At 39.5% G+C, this 20553-nt stretch overlaps 1 protein-coding gene and 1 long non-coding RNA gene across 2 annotated transcripts in view; one reads left to right on the forward strand and one right to left on the reverse strand.

Annotated features, from left to right (window-relative positions):
* The window catches only part of LOC121898700, a 34126-nt gene extending 13949 nt beyond the window's left edge, over positions 1-20177 (forward strand). The window contains exon 3 of the long non-coding RNA XR_006096543.1: positions 20098-20177. This is a non-coding gene — a long non-coding RNA (uncharacterized LOC121898700). The remainder of the gene's footprint in view (positions 1-20097) is intronic.
* On the reverse strand, positions 15866-20173 carry LOC121898698 (mRNA decay activator protein ZFP36L1). Its single transcript, XM_042414047.1, has 2 exons — positions 20091-20173; positions 15866-19136 (listed from the first exon to the last, which is right to left on the reverse strand). The coding sequence occupies exons 1-2, from the start codon at positions 20142-20144 to the stop codon at positions 17892-17894; spliced, it is 1299 nt and encodes a 432-aa protein (XP_042269981.1). The 5' UTR covers positions 20145-20173; the 3' UTR covers positions 15866-17891.
* Positions 20178-20553: the final 376 nt, after the last annotated feature.

The raw sequence follows: 20553 nt of genomic DNA on the forward strand, positions 1-20553 counted from the left end.
CTCAATTAGAAATGATGATTGGATTGTGGCTTCGGGAAATAATCTAAGGTGGAAAGAAGATGCTTTGGGTCACCAGTATTGTTATTTAATTAGGTTGGAATAGAAATGTGACCGAGCATTGTTAAGGGACTTCGAGTAAGTCCTTTGATGTTCATGGAAGGCAGGTTTATGGAAAAAAGTAAGCTGAAGCGTCATTCCAGGACATATCCAGCTGTTTTTCTTTTCCATAGGTCATGGGTGAACTAGGAAACAGAGTGTAAAAAAATGACCTTACGCATCTTGACAAGGGCATGAAGATCAAAGACACTAATCAGAGATGTATTGTAGAGTGCCACTAGTTCATCCACTGATGCAGAAGCTGGGCAGGTGATGGGCTGGAGGTCCCTAGTCATGATGGCTGTGTCAATGCTTTTCCAGTTCTGAAAAGGCTTTTGATGTTTAGGTTTAGTTGGGGGTGACAGGAATGTCAAATCCATTGAGACCATCTTGTGGTCGGACACACTCTGATCATAGACCTGTAGGTTATTATTTGGGGTGGATTCAGTGATGACCAGGTCAAGTGTAAGTATGGACATCAACATGCTGCTTCAGGCCAAGACACTCAATCAGATTCCAGAGGACTCCACTGCAAAATGACAAGAGAGGTTGTCGACATGTATATTCATATCACCAACAATGACATCGTTGGTTGGCATGGAGCAGAGTGAGGCGGCGAGGTCTAGGTATTGTGTTCATAGGAAACACAACATAGCTTTTGTCAAACAAAGTCACATTCATGTCTCCTCCACAATATTCAGCTCGTCATTAAAGAAAATAGTCAACTCAAAAGCAAGGGTTTTACATCATTGCATTAAATTATTTACATCTAAACTGCTCAGTTTTATGGTTTATGTTGCTGCTACACCCAGCTGCACTCATAATTGCAACTTATATTGTACACACTGATGGTCATCCAACTTATTAATACTATAATATTTCATATTAAGTGATTGTATGCTGGGAGACATGAATTTTTGTGAGTTTACAACAAACTAGTTTACAGTACAGTTTACATGGGAAAACAGAGATTATATGGAGGCTAATGCTCGATTTAAACTCAAGTTCTCTCTACAAGACTGAGCCACAAGATTATGAATCAATACAGGCGTCACCTTAAGCCCGATGTCATTTCAGTTTATATTGTTCTTTTAATGGTGCATACAGTATTACCAAATAACTTTACAATTATTTAAATTACCGCAAACACCACATGGTTAACCTAGAGCCTTCAAGGCCTGTGAAAGTCTGAGGTCGCAGGGTAGTTGCCTAATTGGTAATCCAGCCTTGACTAGATAGTATATACTCTACAATGCTTTGTTGGGAAATAGATACATGGTGGCTGATGTCCGGTTGACAAATAGTAAATCCTACATAACAGCTAACATCTGGCTCTGTATCTAATGTGGGTTTTGAGGGGAAGTTAATTAGTCACTCTCCAATCTCTGACGGTGGTTTATGTGAGAAGTAATGGGGCCATAATCAACTAATCTACTTGAGTTCTCTATTTGAGTCGACTTCTTTATTTGAGCTCTGTATTCACATAATAAATTCATTCTATACGATTGGCTGACTGAAATAATATAGTGTAATTTATATTCAATTTGCCATCAAAATGTTTTGTACACAATCCTTTTTTAACAAGCAAGACGAAATGAGAACACAGTCTTGTTGTTACAGCACAGTCCCAGTAATAGCTCACCATCACTTACTGATATCTGCATGTCTCTTTGCATTCTTATCTTCCTCATAATCCCATTTATCTGTTATTTATCCATGCACAGATGAGAGACGGGACTGCACACAAAGACATTAAATGTTCCATTGATATATAGCCTACAGTAAATATATCACCATGAGGCTCTTGTGTAGAGTAAATGGAATATGTGGTTTGCTCTTATTTCTGGTTTCATTTGTTTGCTCATTTGAACTAGATAAATACCTTATTTAGTAAGACATCACTCTCTATTTGCTTTCTCACTCCTACTCTCTGTTTCTCTCACCACAGTGGGTGGAAGAATATTCAGTGAAGTCTCAGGGTCTAATTCAATGTGACTATCTAAGGATGTTGGCTCACAAGCCTCAAGCAGACCTAAATTAATCTAATTTCTCAAGACATGTTGATCTGTAGTATAGAGATGGCTTTGCACTCGGCTGTCTCATAAATCAGTCAAACAAATGTTTGAGTGATACATTTGCACGGCTTTGTACCAAATGTAATTTAATGGATACATTAGATGCATTATTTTACTGAATGCGTATGAACTGTTATTTGCTGCATACTAAGGTCATCTGTCATGGAGTTAATGAAGATGCCAACGTTTCACTGCGGTTTGGTGTTATTTCCAACACATCCTCATAATTAAACACCAGCATAGGTCCAAAATTCATATTATGTTTACCATTACAAATCACTGTTAGAAAATAATGATGTTTTATGGTGTGACAATGCTGTGACTAAGGTCTGGTTAGGTTTAGGCACAAAAACACTTGGTTAGGGTTAGGGAAAGATCATGGTTTGGGTTAAAATAATCAAATGAAATGTGGTTCATACTTCCTGAAAGTTTAAAAAATGTCATGACTCGCGGAAACATGACACTCGCAGGAGGAAAGTTTCCCACTCACCCAACCCACCTCCTCCTAATGAGGCAAAGTCATCTTATCAAGTCACCTTATATTGACGTCATTTGAACTGCGTCACTTCTCTGGGTCATAATTACTACGGCCTGAAGTTTAGACCTATACCATTGTTTTTCTTGTGAGGATGGGCTGGTTATTTCAAACAGGCAAATCTGGTCATGGGTTAACTGAGATTGACTGGAGAAATCAGCCCTGCTCTCCTTGAATTTACGCCACTGGAAATGTTTATATAAAAATAAGATTACAAATATGTAATCAGCTTTCTGACTCTCCTCAAATAGTCTTAGGCCAAAGTGAGTCACAGAGGGTGGGCCTTCTTTACATAACATGACAAGAAATGACAAAGACAGAGCTTCTGAAGAAGTTGTTGGAAACCATTGTTTCCGAGGTGACTCATACTGGATCATTACCAAAGCGTCAAGGTCACTAAAGAACTTACCGTCAATGGAAGAATAGTTCTGAGTACGGTTAGAAGTGAGGTGGAGCCTATTTCTAGGCCTATTTCTAGGCTCCACATCAGGGGGGTTATGAAAGGTATATAATATGATTTTTTATGATTTTGCATTGGGTTCTTTGTCCCGGGATCAAGGCCTCGGTTTGCTTTGTATTGCTCTTGATGCACAGTAAACCTATTCACATTGAACTCTGTCAGTCTCAAGTGTGTTCTTTGAGTCCGATTATACATATAAGTTTTTGAGTTAATACTAAGTTGGGGTTGAAGATTTATTGGCTCATCTGAAGATTTCCCACCAAAGCACCAGCTTGTGCCTTCATGCTGGAATTCGAATTCTATGAAGGGAAGTTTGCACGAGGTTTTATATCATCTCCTTCAAAATGAAAAAGATTATGGACAACAGTAAATTAACAGGACTTGAGGTGAGTTCAGACAGAATGTGAATTGCGTGGCACAATTTCATACCAAGTCAATGCGAAGACGCAAGTATAGGTGCGAATTAGCCCCCAGGTGATGTGAATGGACGCGAATAGACGTCTGTGTGAGTTGAAAATGTTTAAATTTGAGCAAAAAAATTGTGCATATCATGGGGTTTTATGAATGACAGAGGTTAGAGAGAAATAACAGAGAGAACCGCAGCATCTGGTGAGTTCTGAGTTCAGTCAGAGACTGAACTGAACACAAACACAAAGCTATGTACAGTAATGTATTTTGGCTGTTTGGGGCGAATAAACACTAACCGTCGAGCCAGGCGGACTACTGGGGCCTGAGGACAGAGAGGATGAAGCGACAAAATGACTGTGGAAATACTGTTGTTAGACAGTTATGAAGTTAGATGGAGTAGATACAGCACAAATACATAGTTTTTTTCCCTCTATTTAAAATAAATGTATGATACTTTGTAAAAGTCTGGATTATCTGTAATTCTGTGTGTGCAATGCATTCACATAAAAAAAATCTGCAATTTAAAATATTGTGTGAGAAAAAATGTGTAACACTGACAAAGCAGACACAGTCATAGGAGTTATTGTGCCAAGAGAAAAACTGTGTTGTGCCTTTGGGGAAAATGTTTTAATGTGTTTGGACATAGCATCAGGTTTTTTTTGTGTGTATTTGTAGAAAACCTCTGAGAGAACGACGATAAACAACAATAAATTGGAAGATAAATCAAACTTGGGTCTGGATTATTATATATATGATGATACTGCATTGCCATTATTAAATTTTCAAGTTTGATTTGCAGTTTATTGAATAAGTAAGACTACTTATCATCATGTTTGACATAGATAAACAATGCCAGCTCTGGAAAAGGACAAAAGGACTGGGAGGAACCCAGCACTAATTACACTGCCAGTCATTCTGTACTGGTCGTTGGATGAGAACAAAACACTAGGACTGGATTGGTGACTTTGATGTTGAGCAATATTTCTGTTTTCAGTCAGTCATCAGCATCCGTAATGAATCATATCAGAGAGAGAGATACAGGCTGAGATTCGGTTCACCACTGTGTAGTGTTTTCTGCCGGGCTGTTCAGATAGGAGTGACTCATCCCAAACTCTGCAGAGCCTGCTACTGCCTTGGGTCAATGATGTCAGTAGGCTATAGTGGGCCATGTGCAACGAGAGATGAGAAAGAGCCTTTTAGCACGCAAACAGAGAAAAACAACAGAAAAGTTTAAAATTGTGTGATTTAATATCAGTAGAATATCAAATATAAGTCCAGTTGCTTTGTAAAAATGTATAGTGTTCATTTGCAGAGTCATGAAGTTTGTGCTGTGTGTTTTTTAACCAGAGGAAAGTAAGATAGCAGGATTAAAAACTTGCTGTGAGACTTAAGATAACTAGAGCTCTCTACTGACATCTGCTGGCACTTCAAAGCAGAGCAACACATTGTTTTCATGCATCTGTGCTTTGAATTTAACTGCAGGAATCTTTTATTTCATTTTTTTTAAATAGCAGGATTAGTGTTTCTTATGTTTACGCTGAATGTGGGTTTATCTGCATAGTAAATTCAGCTGTTGCAGGTAACAACCCTTTCTTCTGTTCAACTGGTCCATAGTGAGCTATAAACTGGTGCTGACACAAAGGCTTCCTTAATTATGAGTCAGCAGTAAAAAGTAAAAGGGAATACAGAATATAACCCAGTTTCAAAGGCCACAGACAACACACTGCAAAAAAAGGAAATATCTTGTTTTAGGATGATTAAACCTTATTTTTTCTTATCAAAGACAAATACTTCTGTCAAGCACCGTGTAGGTTATTAGACTTGTTTCAAGGTAACTGGTCGTAATTTGTCTTAGTAAATTATTCAGTCTATTGTTCAGCTGAAAAGAAACAAGCCTGAAAAGTGGATTGCACAGTTATCACTCTATATCTTTATTGTGAGAAAACAAGATTGCTCTGCTTATTTCAAAAATAAGATCACAACTAAAGCGTTTGGAGATGTTAATTCCTAAACTGATTCAAATTAAAAGGTATGCCTTCGTAAACTACTGGTTAAAACGCCACAACTCATTAACAGAAGGAATCTAGTTTAAAGCACCTTTTACATGAACTTCTGATTTCTTATATAAAGCCAAACAGGCTTAAATCTAATTATTTTTTAAAAACTAGTTTTAAGGTTTGATAGTGGCTAGATTTTTATGCTAGTTTCAAGAAAACTTACTATGTCATTTTTGCTTACCCCATTGGTGGATTTTCTTGCTTGAAATGATCAAATTTCACCAGTTCAAAGAATATTTTGTACCGTTTGAAGCAGAGGAGTTTTTGCAGTGGCAGCACCTAGACGTTGCTTGATGTCCTCCTGATCAGATTCTTCATATATGTTATCAATCATTCTGTTTGTCCATGCTGTATTTCTGTAACTTTGCTTTCTTTGTCTATTTTGAACACTCAACATCTATTTCCTGTCTGTCCGACCTTTGTTGCTCTTCCTGAGGTTTCTTTTTTTCCCCACTGAAGGTTTTTTTAGGGAGTTTTTTCTTATTTGAATGGCGTGTCAGAGGATGTTGTATTGCTGTACAGACTGTAAAGGCCCCCTGAGGCAGATTTGTGATTTGTGATATTGGGCTATACAAAGTAAAAAATGACTTGACTTGAACTGAATTTTTAAAAAAGTGGGTTCAAAACATTCTCACAGTGTTAAAGCCACACATAAGATGTTCATGGGTGATGCATAAATTGCTTTGTGTGGCTTATATTATTATATATTATTATATTATACTCTCTCTTTCTCTCTCAAATACACACACACACAAACACACACACACACATTTGTGTATTTCACCAAAGTGTCCACTAGATGGCATCACCTCTCTACATCTTGACTTGACTGATGCTCAGCTCCGGGGTCTTTCAGTCTTTTTATTTGTCATTAGTAGACATTAGTACTTAAAAATGTTTATTCTGTAATGAGAGACATTACAGTGACCACTGTGGTTAACTTTTAAGTCATTTGGGGGCTTGGAAATTAACTAAAAAACATTAGTAGTTAGTTATGTTTAATTTTTATATTTAAAATATTGGATTTGTACTGATTCTTTGATCATTGGTTGATTGGAACTCGGCGGGCAACTGGAGAAATTTTCCGCCACTTATTCCCTCAAATTAGTAAACTGCTTGCTCAAATTAATTAATTACTTCAAAAATGGAAAGTGCAGCATTTTGTCCTGAATGCAGAAAACACTTCTTATGTTCACTTAATGAGGTCCGGCCCAGATACTCAAAAGTTCTGGGTTGAGTTTGAATCTCAGATTTCTCTGATACTGAAACTCAAAGTTGGTTTAAATCCACGTCAGTGTATCTCAGGTTTTCACTCCCTGGACCCCAAATAGCAGAGCTACGAACAAGTTTACCTTATTACTCATTTGAGTTGCCTTAATTTGAACTTCATTTTTAAAAATATCTTTGTAATCATAATGCTTAACTTATATATTAGATGGAAAACAGGATAGCTTTATCAAAATGTAGCAACCTGTGCTTCATTACCTAGCTCAGGATTCATTTAATATGTAATATTTTGTATAGTGGACTGGAAATGCCTAACTGATAAGTCGTAGTTTGCATATATTTAAATTTATGGTTCTGCAACTATGGGAGTTGAGGCATTATGTCACTTTTATTGTTTGTCAATATTTTGCTTGTTGTAAAAGGCCTGAGTGCACAATAACTGATACTAAATTACTGTTTAATTGGTGAGAAGAAGGTTTCCTTATTTGGCTATTTTTAATTTTTAATTTCCCCAATCTATTCTATTTTATACTTGGCAACTAGCAAACCTACAAACTTATGCATGTCATGGTCTACTGATGAATCAATATCTCCTTGAGATTTGCTGTTCAATCTTGTTTTGTTTTGTTTAGATATTTGTTTCTTTTGGTTGCCTTTCTATTCCTCTCCTTCTGTGTGTGTGTGTGTGTGTGTGTGTGTGTGTGTGTGTGTGTGTGTGTTAATCCTTCATATTGTGTTTCTGTTTTATTGAAGGGTATTGTATTTTTTTTTTTTTTACCAAGAAATTGTTATTCTGTGCTATAGATGCTTTTTTCATGTGAATGTGCTGACAACACAATGAAATAATAAAAAAAAATAAAAAAAATGTTGAATAGTGTAGCAGTGCACATTGAAGGTATTGATTGTTGCAGCTGGTCGGGTGAGTTTATAGCTCCTTCCAGTCATATTCCAGTAATACAGCGTAATAATAAACACAGAGATTGAAGAGTTTCAAGGAGATGTCTGTCCTTGAGTTTTCAGATTTTATCCCATTTTGTTCAACCTCACTCACGTTTAATGCAGTTTTACTTTGTTCCTGGACTGAGATACAGCATGTTGACTTCAGAGCTGCAACGATTAGTTGATTAATCGATTAGTCGATCGACAGAAAATGAATCAGCAACTATTTTCATAACTGTTTAATCATTTTAGCTATTTTTCAAGTAAATGTCAAATATTAACTGGTTCCAGCTTCTTTAACATAAGGATTTTATGCTGTTCTTTGTCACATATGATAGAATATCTGGGTTATGGCCTGTTGGATGAATAATGTCAGCAATTTGAGGAAGTTATTAATATATTCTTAAAGGCAAAAATGCCCCAAATTTGCTGGTTTCAGCCTCTCAAATGTGAATATTTGATGCTTTTTTGTGTCATATATGATAATGAAGTAAGTATCTTTGTGCGATTGTGTGTGTGTGATTTTGTGCTGCTGATCAGACAAAACAAAACATTTGAAGATGTCACCATGAGCTCTAAGATCACTATTTTCTAGACAAAACTGATACATGATTCATTGAGAAAATAATCAACAGATTTATCGATAATAAAAGTAATAGTTAGTTGCAATTCAACACAACAATCTCCTCTTCTAACTACAAACTAGAGGTTCAGTAAGTGCAAATAACACAGACTATGAGGATATATGTCATTTAAGGACAAAAAACATGGCTGATTTATCAGTTTTTATTCTCCTGACACCTGCCGTACTCCCTATGGACCTGCAGAGGGAGCTGCACAAACTGTGTCTGTTTCCCTTCAGAGCAACAGAACACTGGCAGCATGTAAATCAGATACATACATTACCAGTCAAAAGTTTGTGTCCAAACTAACTGTAGATCAACCACAGTCTGACCTGCTGGCCACTGAGCAGCTCCACTGGAACAGTTGAGGTTATATGTGCTTTGCTCAAGGACACGTCAGTGGTGGTGATGACGGAGGGGCAAGTGCTGCTTTTTCACATTCCCCACTCAAATTTATCCCGCTGGTCCAGGGATTGAACCAACCTTGATGTGATATTGTTTAAATATGGGGATACCAGTCTCTCCTTTATCTATGGTCTTCTCATTAGTGCAGGTCGTCTTGCTTTTAATTTGACAAGTTTACATTATTAACTTCTAATTGACATTGTGGGTGTGTGTGATGTGCTGTTGTGTGCAGCTTTGTATTTTGCATGGTGTGTTCTGTGTGTTTTTTGCTTTGTACTGTTTGTTGTTGTGCTGTTGTATGTGTTGATTGTGGGCGACTGCGGATGTAAATTAGCTTTGAGCTAACTCCGGTGCAGTGCATCTTTAATGTTTAAAACTGCACACTGTCCAAATCAATGAATAAATACATCTCCTGGAAGGCATTTATAGTGTGTGAACATGAAAAGTGACATAAATAGCTAGAGAGAGAAGCTCAAAACTTGACTCCTTTCTCACCTCCACACAGCTGATCAATCACTACCTGAAGTGGGTGTTAATGTCGGCTCATCTGTTGCGGACAGTTACAGAAATGGCTCCACACAATGCCCCCCCCCCAACGCCTTGTCGGAAAGGTGCGGCTGGAGGTTTCCAAAGCTAATTGACAATCTGACAAGCTGTTCTGAAGGAGAATACCGGCCCCTCCCAAGCTTTGTTAGCCCATAATGTTCGTAATCTAAGACTCAAACTTTCCCCTAAGTCTGTCTGGATGGGAGCAGCAGCTAAATGACTGAACTCTAAATGTTCATATCTTTGCACTTGTGTTAGCTTTACAGGTTAAAAAGTACTTTACAAACATATAAAAGTAAAAAGAGAAATTACCAGATAAATATTAGATAAAAGTAGAATTGATACAATAATAATAAGTGCATGGTAAAAGCATGAATTAAAACTAATCATTAAAATTGTAAGATAAGATGCTAAAATTGGTGTCATGTGGACTCTTTTATTGGATTTTGTGAGCAGTCTTTCTTTGTTTGGAGAGGCTGTATTGAGTTACAGTAATCTAAGCAGGATGTGACAGAAATGTGAATGACAGTTTCTAGATTCTTAGTGGATAAAAAAGATCTAATTTTTGAGATATTTCGAAGGTGCAGAAAGCTAAAGATTAGTTTGTTCTGCACTGAGGACAGAGAAGTTAAGTGGGGGGAAGTGCTCACTAGAAGACTCTGGACTTATGTTAATAGCTTCTGTTCTCTCTGAGTTTAACTGAAGAAAGTTTTGAGTGAGGCAGTTTGTGTAAGACAGCATTGTATTTTAAACTTTATTTTATTGTGTTGTTGGAGTCAGAAGAGACATGGTGGTGTATGTAACATGTTGATTTCAGCTTCAACTTTCATTTCAATACAACTCCGCTGCCTTATTTGTGGGGCATTTGAGGACATTTGCAATTCAGAGAGACCCCTCCACACCACACACACACACACGCATACAGCCCCTCATACACACCTCATTTAAACTTCACCCCAACCCCATCCAGTCCCTCCTGAGCTGTTAACCAATAATTCTTCTCTTTCATTCCCCTCTCTCTCTCTCTCTCTCTCTCTTTAAGCCTGGCACAAACCCTTTCCTGCTGCTGAATTCTCCCAAATCACCCCCCACCCCTCACATACAGAGCAGGCGCCCCTCACCCTCTCTCCCAGACTGATTCCAGTTCATTCCCATTGAGCTACATTAGCATACAGATGTTAGACTGAAAAGGGAAAGCACAGAAACACAAAGGGCCTGCATGACCAGGAGGGGAGGGAGGGGTTGAGGGGCTGCACAGGGATGGCCCTTGGCCTTTTTAGGGTCTTACAGACACACACACACACACACACACACACATTCATGCACACACACACACAAACACACACGGGTATTGAATGGTAAGTAGCCATGGGGGTTGTGGGAGTCTGCTCCTGCTTCACTCTACTGTTATTCATTCACCAGAGGGAAATCCTCAGCCTGCTAACAGCTGAATGCCAACACACACACACACACACACACATACAAACACACAGTGAAGAGCAAGTAGAGATGGATGAAAACACTCAGATGGTGGTTGACTGTCTCAGAAAAAAGCTCACTCCAGCGATGTATGGAAACGTGGTAACAGAGAACTGATGAATATGAACAGAAGAACAGGACTTATTTGGTCAAATCACTGAATGAAAAAGTTCGTTAGCTGCACAAACTGAAAAAAAGAGCTAAGAGACACGACACTGCTGCTTAAAAAGGCACACAGAGAGTAAGATCATGGCTAAATAAAACAGTACCGTGGACTGCAGTACATCCTGCCGCAGAGGTTGCAGAGGAAACATCATCTTGTTACTTAGTTCATGTCATCCATGCATGCTTGTGACATGATATCATCATCCTGGCAGCCATGTCTTTGTATATGTGATGGTATCATAATGATGGCCAAAGCGCAAAGCCTCCTGTCTGCAGAATTTTCTGATTGTTGAATTTCACTTTGGATGATGAGAACAAGGAAGGCTGCTCATATTCAGTCTGTCTGCAAGATAATCCCGCCCTTCCTTGTGACAGAAAAGTCAATTTTAATTATTAACTTAATTTAGAGCATCGTTTTGTAGAACCTCCTCCAACTTGCACCAAGTGCAAAAGCTCCGATCTGCACTTTGAGAGGAATTAATACCTTGTTGGTATTGTTAACACATTATATAATAATATAGTCCAAAAACAGTGTATTATATATTGGGTATCCTTAACAAATAGCATTCTGCAAGAAAACAAGTTTTTTTTAGTTTTCTCAAAAAAGTGTATTTTTCAGATAGGAGGTTTTGCTCTTCGGCCATCGATATACAGTATGTGAGGCTGTATGTGGATGATGGTCTCCCACCAGTGGACATCTAAAATCTGACCTAATCTTGTAAACCAAATCCAGTCAAGAAAATCATCATCCTCCCTTGACACACGACAATGAGAAAATAAAAAAAACCCATCCTCCTCAATACGGCAGAACGTCTCAGCTCAGAAAGAAAAACCTCTGAATGCAATAGTGCAACATTTCACAGAGGGACTTTCTGTGTGGAGGCGTTAATACAACAGAAGGCCGCTGTTTCGTTTTCTGTTTCCAACCTGCGAAGGGGTCAACTTGACTAAAAACATGATATTTCCCTAAACATATTCAGACCTTAACCACAGCAATGTCACAAATTCACAAAACAGTTTCGGAAAGCATAGATACATGATGTCCTGCTGATAGAAAACACTCCTACGTGTCACACGATCAAACCACATATTTGGTCATATCTGTATCTGTGTACCTCGGGGATGATGATAACATTGAGGTTGTTTGTTGTGTCTAACACTTTCATATTGTGGCCATAATGAACACTGCAGACTGTCATAGCTTTAAAAAACAGGTTCACAATTTTTCAAATCTGCCCTAAAACAACAGTCAGGAGCCCAAATGAACACTGACGTTGTGTTTTGTTGCTATAAAGACTATAAAGTATACTTTAAAACTATAAAGTTTTAAAAAATCATCCTACATACATACATACAGCCAGGCTGCTTGAACTGAACACACACGCATACACACACACACACACACACACACACACACACACACACAGTGAAGAGCAAGTAGGGATGGATGAAAACATTCAGATGGTGGTTGACTGTCTCAGAAAACACACGAAAACGAGAAAGTAAAAAATCCCGTCCTCCTCATTACGGCAGAACGTCTCAGAAAGAAAAACCTCTGAATGCCATAGTGCAACATTTCCTGTGTGAGGCGTTAATACAACAGAAGACCGCTGTTTCGTTTTCTGTTTCCAACCCGCAAAGGGGTCAATTTGGCTAAAAACATGATATTTCCCTAAACATATTCAGACCTTAACCACAGCAATGTCACAAATTCACAAAACAGTTTTGGAAAGCATAGATATATGATGACCTGCTGATAGAAAACACTCCTACGTGTCACATGATCAAACCACATATTTGGTCATATCTGTATCTGTGTACCTCGGGGATGATGATAACATTGATTGGCACTGACTTCATTTGCAGAGTTACTGAAAGAGATGTACACCTCTTCTAAATGGGAAAACCACTATTATTGTTGTTTTTGTCATTTGATTACTGATAACTTTATTTATTCAGACAGTCTCAGTGAGACACAGCTTTGTTTTGTCTGAGATTTGAGCAAATTAAGACGAGCTGAAAATATCTGAATGTATCGACGTCTACCAATCAGATGGTCACATTCACATTCCTGCTGAAACCTTTCTATTTCAATGACCTCTTGACCTTTTACATTTTGGTAAGCCTGCAAGAATAGCTAATGCATCACTAGGTTGTTTGTTGTGTCTAACACTTTCATATTGTGGCCATAATGAGCACTGCAGACTGTCATAGCTTTAAAAAACAGGTTCACAATTTTTTCAAATCTGCCCTAAAACAACAGTCAGGAGCCCAAATGAACACTGACATTGTTTTTTGTTGCTGTGATCATTCCTCCTGTTCATACTGACCATTAGAAGATTACCTCCAAATGTGCTTTCTATGGAAGTGATGAGGGTAAAATCCACAGTTCTCCTGTGCAAAAATGTATTGAAACGTTTATGTGAAGATAATATGAAGCTTCAGTTGTCTGAGTTAGTCAAATAAAGTGGATATCTTCCACGGTTACAGCCTTTTTAGTAACATATTCCCTCTTTCTGTCAGTGTTTTCCTGTTAAGCCGCAGTGGAAGGATTGCAACAAAAAGAGGGACTAAAAAGACTGTAACGTTGAAAGATATCTGCTTGATTTGATTTAATTCGGACGGCTGAAGCCTTAAAATTATTCACATAAAGGATCAAATGGATTTTCACACAGAAGAAGGAATTATTATGAAGTGAAGTGAAGTTGTAAGTGTATTATGAAGGGATCTTCTAATGGTCAGGATGAACAGGAGGAATGATTACAGCAAGAAAAACATGTTTCACCGTCTGTTTGGGCTCCTGACTGTTGTTTTAGTACAGACAAGAAAAACCTTTCCTGTCCTCTGAAGAGACATTTATAATTACTAACAACTGCTCTTAGACGGATGTAGTGTAAGATAAAATACAACCTGAAATGTAGTGAGTGAAACTATAAAAAAAATCATCTTACATACATACATACAGCCAGGCTGCTTGAACTGAACACACACGCATAAACACACACACACACACACACACACACACACACACACATAGGGGAGGACCTCAACTTCTGCTCCACTTTGTGTGAATAGATGGAAATCAGTCACAAGTATCTCTGTGTCCCATTGTGTGCTGGGAAGTCTTTGTTCGAGCATCTGTTGCCCAAACATTCTCCTCAGTGTCACTCACTCTAAATTGGTCTGTTCAGACGAGTTACAACAAAACTCACTCCTCTTCCCACACACACACACACATATAAACACACACACACACACACACACACACACACACACACACACACACACACACACAGGGGAGGGCTGGGAGATTCCCTGAACGCAAGTAAGAGAAAGAGTTAATCTTTGTTCCTTTTGTGTGTCAATGAGACACAGATGATCGTAAAGGTCCTAGAAGCAGTGGCAGCGTTTTAAAAAGGAGATGCTCGTGGGAACGTTCCACCACAAATTCTTAGTTTTTGGCAACCTAACTTATACATTTAAAATACCGATACTAAAGATCTGGTTTTAGACGTTTATTTCGGTTATTACTTAAGTACAAAGTTTCCAGTGAAATCAATCAGTACTGAAAAGTGTGAAGGTTTGATTCAGCAGTAAAGACAGACTATAATGTTGATATTCTTTGCAATAAGATGTTTATCCACAATACAGCTGAATCAATATCATCCATTTCATCTCTGTCTTTACATGCATTGTTTATTTAACTGAGCTATTAAAGGTCAAAGCTCTGACATGATCCCACAGGTGATGAAAACAGGGAAGGGAAGTGTATGTTTGACATGAGGATGTGAGGTCTAAAGAAGCTGAACATCCATCTCATGGATTTCTTGCTTTTGTAAATTTATCCTCTGTTTTTTTCCACACATGAGTCACTGAAGATAATTCATTCTCGATTCAAGAAACACGCAACAGCTCTTATTTTTTTTTTCAAAGATTTTTATTTTGAAATCAAGATGGACAAATATATTAAGATAAAGAGCTCGGATATCAACACAGGGTGCGATTTGCCGGGTGGTGGTGGTGGTGAGGATTCCCCCCCTCTGGTCTATATATATCTCTTCCTCTGCTGAGTTATTTTTTTTATCCCCTTCATAAGACCGTATAAAATATCTAAAATAAAAATAGGCTATTTAAAAAAAAAAAAAAATCTAAGCACTGCAACGTGAGAACAGTCATTAGTATAAACAACAATAAAATCAGAAATGGACTTTCAGTGATATGACAACAGAGATGACAGTGTGTCAAGGCTACGTTATGATGCAGGAGGCACTGACAAGTAGGCGTATACTGTAGCCTATATGAAGTTTGCTGCACGCTGCACATAGAACTGAATTAAACATTGACTTGCATGAATGACATTCCTCAGTACTGAAAGGAGTGTTGGGGAATTTAGTTCTGGCATATTAAATTAGCATTTTGAGCTTTTGTTTTGTTGTATACTTGTTGTATGATTACATCTCCTATGTGTCAGCATGAGCAAAAGGACAAGACATGAACATGACATCACATCGCTGAGAGTGATAATATGGCGCTACTTCAGGAAATTACATTTTTTTTAAATATTCCAAATGAAGTGGTCAAGTTTAAGTCTCGCGATTCTTTTATTAAAGTTCATAATTAATTTATAATGTTACGCTAACAGCTGAAATATGCTTCATAGTCTATATTATAAGCCCACTGTGGTTCTGATTTATTTTCATGAATAAACTGAATAAACCCCCGCTCCCCCCCTCTGATTTTTTCACAAATCGCACCCTGAACATAACCCATGGAATGTAAACAATAAATGCACTTAAATTATGTAAAACAAAAAAAAAAACAACAACGTCAAACATATCAAACAACACAATATAAGTTTTTGCTTTGAAAAACAAAATAAATAAGACTTTAAGTTAACAAAAGTTACCAAAAAAAAAAAAAAACACGGCTCGCTGTCAAGTCAAGCTAACAGTAAGCTACAGCACGAAGCGTCTCTGGACTCGACGGGGCAGGAGGAGTCGGTTTCATGACGAAAAAACAAACAAACAAACAATAACAATCTCGCCTGATTTCACTTGAACTCTCTTGATTTCCCCCCACCGCTAAAAAAAGAAGTTAGCTAGCAAGCTAGCGTGCAACAGAGGTCGACCTACAAACGCATTGTCATCGAGGCAACTCTGATAGATAAAAACCAACTATAAACAAAGGTCACCTTTTCACCTGTGTGTTTTCACCACAAGAGAAGAACACAAGGTTTTAAACACATAGGAATTCCCTAAACACTAAGAGCATCACGCAGCAGTACGGCAGTCCTGATAGACACTCACATTTATGCTCTTTCATGACAGTTAAATAGATTTTTTCATTTCTTTTGGTGATCCTTTGACTTCCAGACTGTTGCTCACACAATCTACCCACCCTTTTATTTACCACTGATGACCCACACTGACGCTATTAACGTGTGGCGAAGCCCTCTTTCACTACTGTTTTTCTATGAATAACAGCAGTAAACAATCGGAAAAACAGGTTATTACAGTCAGAGGTGTGAGGCTTGACGGAGAGGAGAGAAGACTCGCTGTGTGCTCACACCAACAGCAGTTACTGATGGATGACGACGACCAAAAGTTCAGAAACCCGACTAACAACTGTAGCTGTTGGTGTGAAAACTCAACGAGTCTTGATTTCTGCCAGGCCTAATAGCCAATAAGGCAACATACATGTAGAATGCCAAAATTTCTTCCCCTCCCTCCCCCTCCCCCTTTCCTCTCCTCTCCACAAGCCTCCTTAAAGCTACTGGATAGCGTAAACCAAGCAGACGGACAACATGAATGCATAAGTAAAGCATAATTTCTCCGGCATCATAAAGAAAAAAATCCATAAACACAATCACAAAGCAAACTCTGAAAGAAACAAATGATACAAAAAGAAATAAATAAGTCTAAAAAAAAAAAAAAAGTGTTAGGCTATAATAAGAATAATCATAACACTGTGTATTACCTGTCATGGCTAAACTAGGTGTTAACAGTACTAGGAGGTAAAGGGAACTCTATCATCAACTTTGGTAACTAGAGAATCAGTGGGTTGCCTACACTTGTGCTATTTTTTTTGTCGCTAAGGCAGTTTAGCTGAATCCTTGCCAGGCAGTTAAAAATGGCTGATAAATACAATCAACTGGCCACAGCCATACAACCAATCAATAAAATCAATCAATCAGTGACAGCATACAGTTATTTAACCCTCTTACTCACTGACAAGAGGTTGGTTTCATACCGTTCGAGAGCCCTAAATATGACTGAAGAAGTGCTGCAAGCTGGTATCACTGAAGCTGTTTGTAAGCAGGAAAATAAGGAATAAGATTTGTAAGAAAACAAAACAACATTGCTATATGAAAACGTGGAATGCACATCAGTCATACATAGGGCAAACATCACTAATCTTAAACTCCTTCTTAAAGCAGAGTACAGGAAATTCTAACACAGAACTTCCCACTGAGCAGGAACAGTGAAGTACCCCCCTAAGTATTCCCTAAAAACGGGTATACAACAGTATACAGCAGTAAGAACAACCTTACAAAGAAAAAAAAAAAAACCCAAAAAAAACAAAACAAAAAAGAGAAGTCAGCTAAAACTGGACGAACACTGAGCAGCGCTACAACTGCGTTGATGAGAGATGCAATATGCACAAAGTTAGGTACGTTTACCTGGCTGGATTTATGGAGGAACTGAAAACCTAATGTTTGAAGCCTCTGTGACTTGTATCTGAACTTTTATGTGTCAAAGCTGCTCCTTTGGTTTTTTTTGGACTAGACACAAAAACATCAAGATCCTAGTCACATAAAGTTACAACAATTAGACCATCTATCCCTGATTAAATTCAGCCTCGCAGTAAAACCCTTCTCTACTCGACAGACAGGCGGCTGAAGATGGGCAGGCGTCGGCCCTCGAAGCTCGGTGACTCTGTGCCACTGGAGGAAGAGCTGAGGGAGCAAGAGGAGGTGTAGCCTTCCTCGGAGAGGGAGTCTGCCGAGGAGCAGCGCTGAAGGCTTGGGAGGCCGTTCAGGGAGACTGGCAGCTGCTGAGGGAGGTGGTAGGGGAGGTTTGGGTTTTTGGAGGTGAAAGTGGATGTGGGACACCTTGCGCCGACGGAATCTGCGACAGCGTAGAAGTGCAGAGCTGAATCTCCGCTGTCATTGGCCAGTTCTGAGATGCCAGAGAAGGAGTAAGGGCAGTGCTTCAGTGCCCCCGGCTCAGGGAAGAGAGGAGAGAGGAGCTCTGGGCTCCCTGTGGAGGATGGAGGAGGAGACACAGAGGAGGCCCGAGTGAAGATGAGAGGGTTAGGCTGCGACTCCTCGACCGGTTGGAAAGTCTGCGGAGAGGAGGAGAAGCCTGCGAAGCTGAGGCTGTGACGAAGCAGAGGAGGCCTCAGCTTCTGCTTCTGCTGTGGAGCGCCGGCGTTGCCGGTTTGGAGCTCGTCAGCGTTGTGGATGAAGTGGCAGCGGGCGCCGTATGGGCAGAAGCCTATTGTGTGGAAAGTGCGGCAAGGCTCCGTCTTGTACTTTGGGTGCCTGCTGAGGCCTCTCAGCTCGTCCAAGCCGTGGGCAAACTGGCACTTGGCGCCGTACTTGCAGGCCCCACTTTCTTCAAAGGTGCGGCAGAGTTCAGTCTTGTAGCGGGTGGAGATGTGAGGCGAGGGGGCCAGGGGTCTTGAGGCAGTGGGGGAGGTGGTGGAGGAGAGGGAGGTGTTGCTGATGCAGAAGCCTGGAGGAGGGAGCGGCAGTGGCGGACAAACGTTCGCCATTTTGTCCTCTCTGCCTCCCAGGCTGCTGACGTTGCCCTCGATCATGCTGACCGAGCGGTCGACTCTGAAGGGGATATGACTGAGCGAGGAGCGAGGAAGCTGACTTTCCCTCTTCCACTGCTGGTTGGAGGCCATGTTGATCCCCCAGCAGGCCGACTCGCTCACCTCAGAGCTGCTGCTGCTGCTGCTGCTGCTGCTGTTGTTGAACTTGGAGTTGGGGAGGGTCACGGGGCAGAGAGAATGGCGACGCTGGAAGCCCAGGACTCTTTGACTGTGCTGCTGCCGCTGCTGCTGCTGCTGCGAGCTGGTGGACAAACCATCTGTCACCTCCAGGCCATGGAAATTCTGTCACACAAAAGGAGAGAGAGGAGAAGAATAGATGTGAGCTCTCTGCATTCCTGGAGCGCTGGAGCGAGACTGGCAAGCCGAGCTGAAGGGAGATTTTAAAGTTGCAGCTAAAACAACAGGGCTGATAAATTAGACTGGAGAAATTTACTACGATTCATTTATTAACCTAAAGTATGTCTAAACTAAAGAAGTTGGACTAGAACTGGAGTATGGGACGTTCATGGATTAAAACCTAAATTTTAAACAGCAAAAGTTGTGTTTAATCCCAGTTTAACTAGATTGCGAAGTAGCATAAATACGCACATCAAAATATACAAAAAACTCGATTCAGTTTGGTGTTTTATTGTATTATAGCTTCAGCCTTTACACTTTTATTTGCACAAAATGCTTTCAAGGCTTTGAAAGAAACAATAAAACTCAAAAAAGTTTTTCCATAAACATTACTATTCGAGCAAAATTATATTTCAAACATATTGTGAAGCAAAAAAATGCAAACATACAAGAGGCTGATGCTTTCAGGAATCCTATTTAAACAAACTTCAACTCAAAAATGTCTCTTGTTTTGCGAAGTATAGAAAACCTTCAATATTTTTTATAAGAAATAAACCTTTGAGCTCAAACCGAAAGCTGCAAAAAAGATCAAATTTGCTCTCACACTCCACTTTTATACACTACACTTGCAAAAGCAAGAAGTATCATTAATGCATCATTAATGAAAACATATTAACATATAACTAAATGAATTTGAGACACAGGAAAATTAGGCATCTTTTAGTGACTTGATTATCTTTTACCATATGTAGAAATATCTTTAAAACTTTACTCCAGTATTGACTTAATTGTATTACATTTATTAGTATTACATCCTAGGCAGGAGCTTAAGCTGCTTCCACAGGATGATTAGATGTTGCATGTATATAAATGTTTTAAATCGTCTTTGCATGTTCTCACCTTGCAGAACTCCTCATCCAGTTCCAGGAAAGGTGTTAGAAAGTCGGAGGGCATGTTTCACTCCACCGTCCACTCGCTGAGTGAAGGAGCCGGATGTCTGATCCCAAAGCGGGGAGGACAAAAAGTTTCTGGGTCCAAAGAAGAAGAAGAAGAAGAGATGGACAAAGTCTGGTCTTTGGGGAGCCGAGACAACAGAGAAAAGCGTTTAAACCTCAGAGATTTCAGTTTGACTCTCTGAAGGTTGTTTTTGGATGGTCGAGAGGAGAGAAACTGCTTCTTCCAAGAGAATTTCTTTTGGGGGGGATAGGGGAGAGAAATGGAGCAGTCCGTTGTGAAGGAGACGGGGAGTTGGGAGAAAGCGCGATGTGACGACAGGAGGAAAGTTCCTCGACCATCTGCTGGAATCTTCTTAAATAGTCGGGGCAACCCACCCACCCTCCCACGCAACCCCCCCCCTCCCCCT

Source organism: Thunnus maccoyii, chromosome 6, assembly GCF_910596095.1.
Source record: "Thunnus maccoyii chromosome 6, fThuMac1.1, whole genome shotgun sequence".
Classification (NCBI taxonomy): domain Eukaryota; kingdom Metazoa; phylum Chordata; class Actinopteri; order Scombriformes; family Scombridae; genus Thunnus; species Thunnus maccoyii.

What these genes read in the sequence shown, in the direction of transcription:
- LOC121898698 (XM_042414047.1), bottom strand. Translation starts at nt 20,144, where the DNA reads ATGCCCTCCGACTTTCTAACACCTTTCCTGGAACTGGATGAGGAGTTC. An exon ending in TGGATGAGGAGTTCTGCAAG is followed by an intron (nt 19,137 to 20,090) that starts GTGAGAACATGC and finishes TTTGTGTGACAG; the next exon opens with AATTTCCATGGCCTGGAGGT.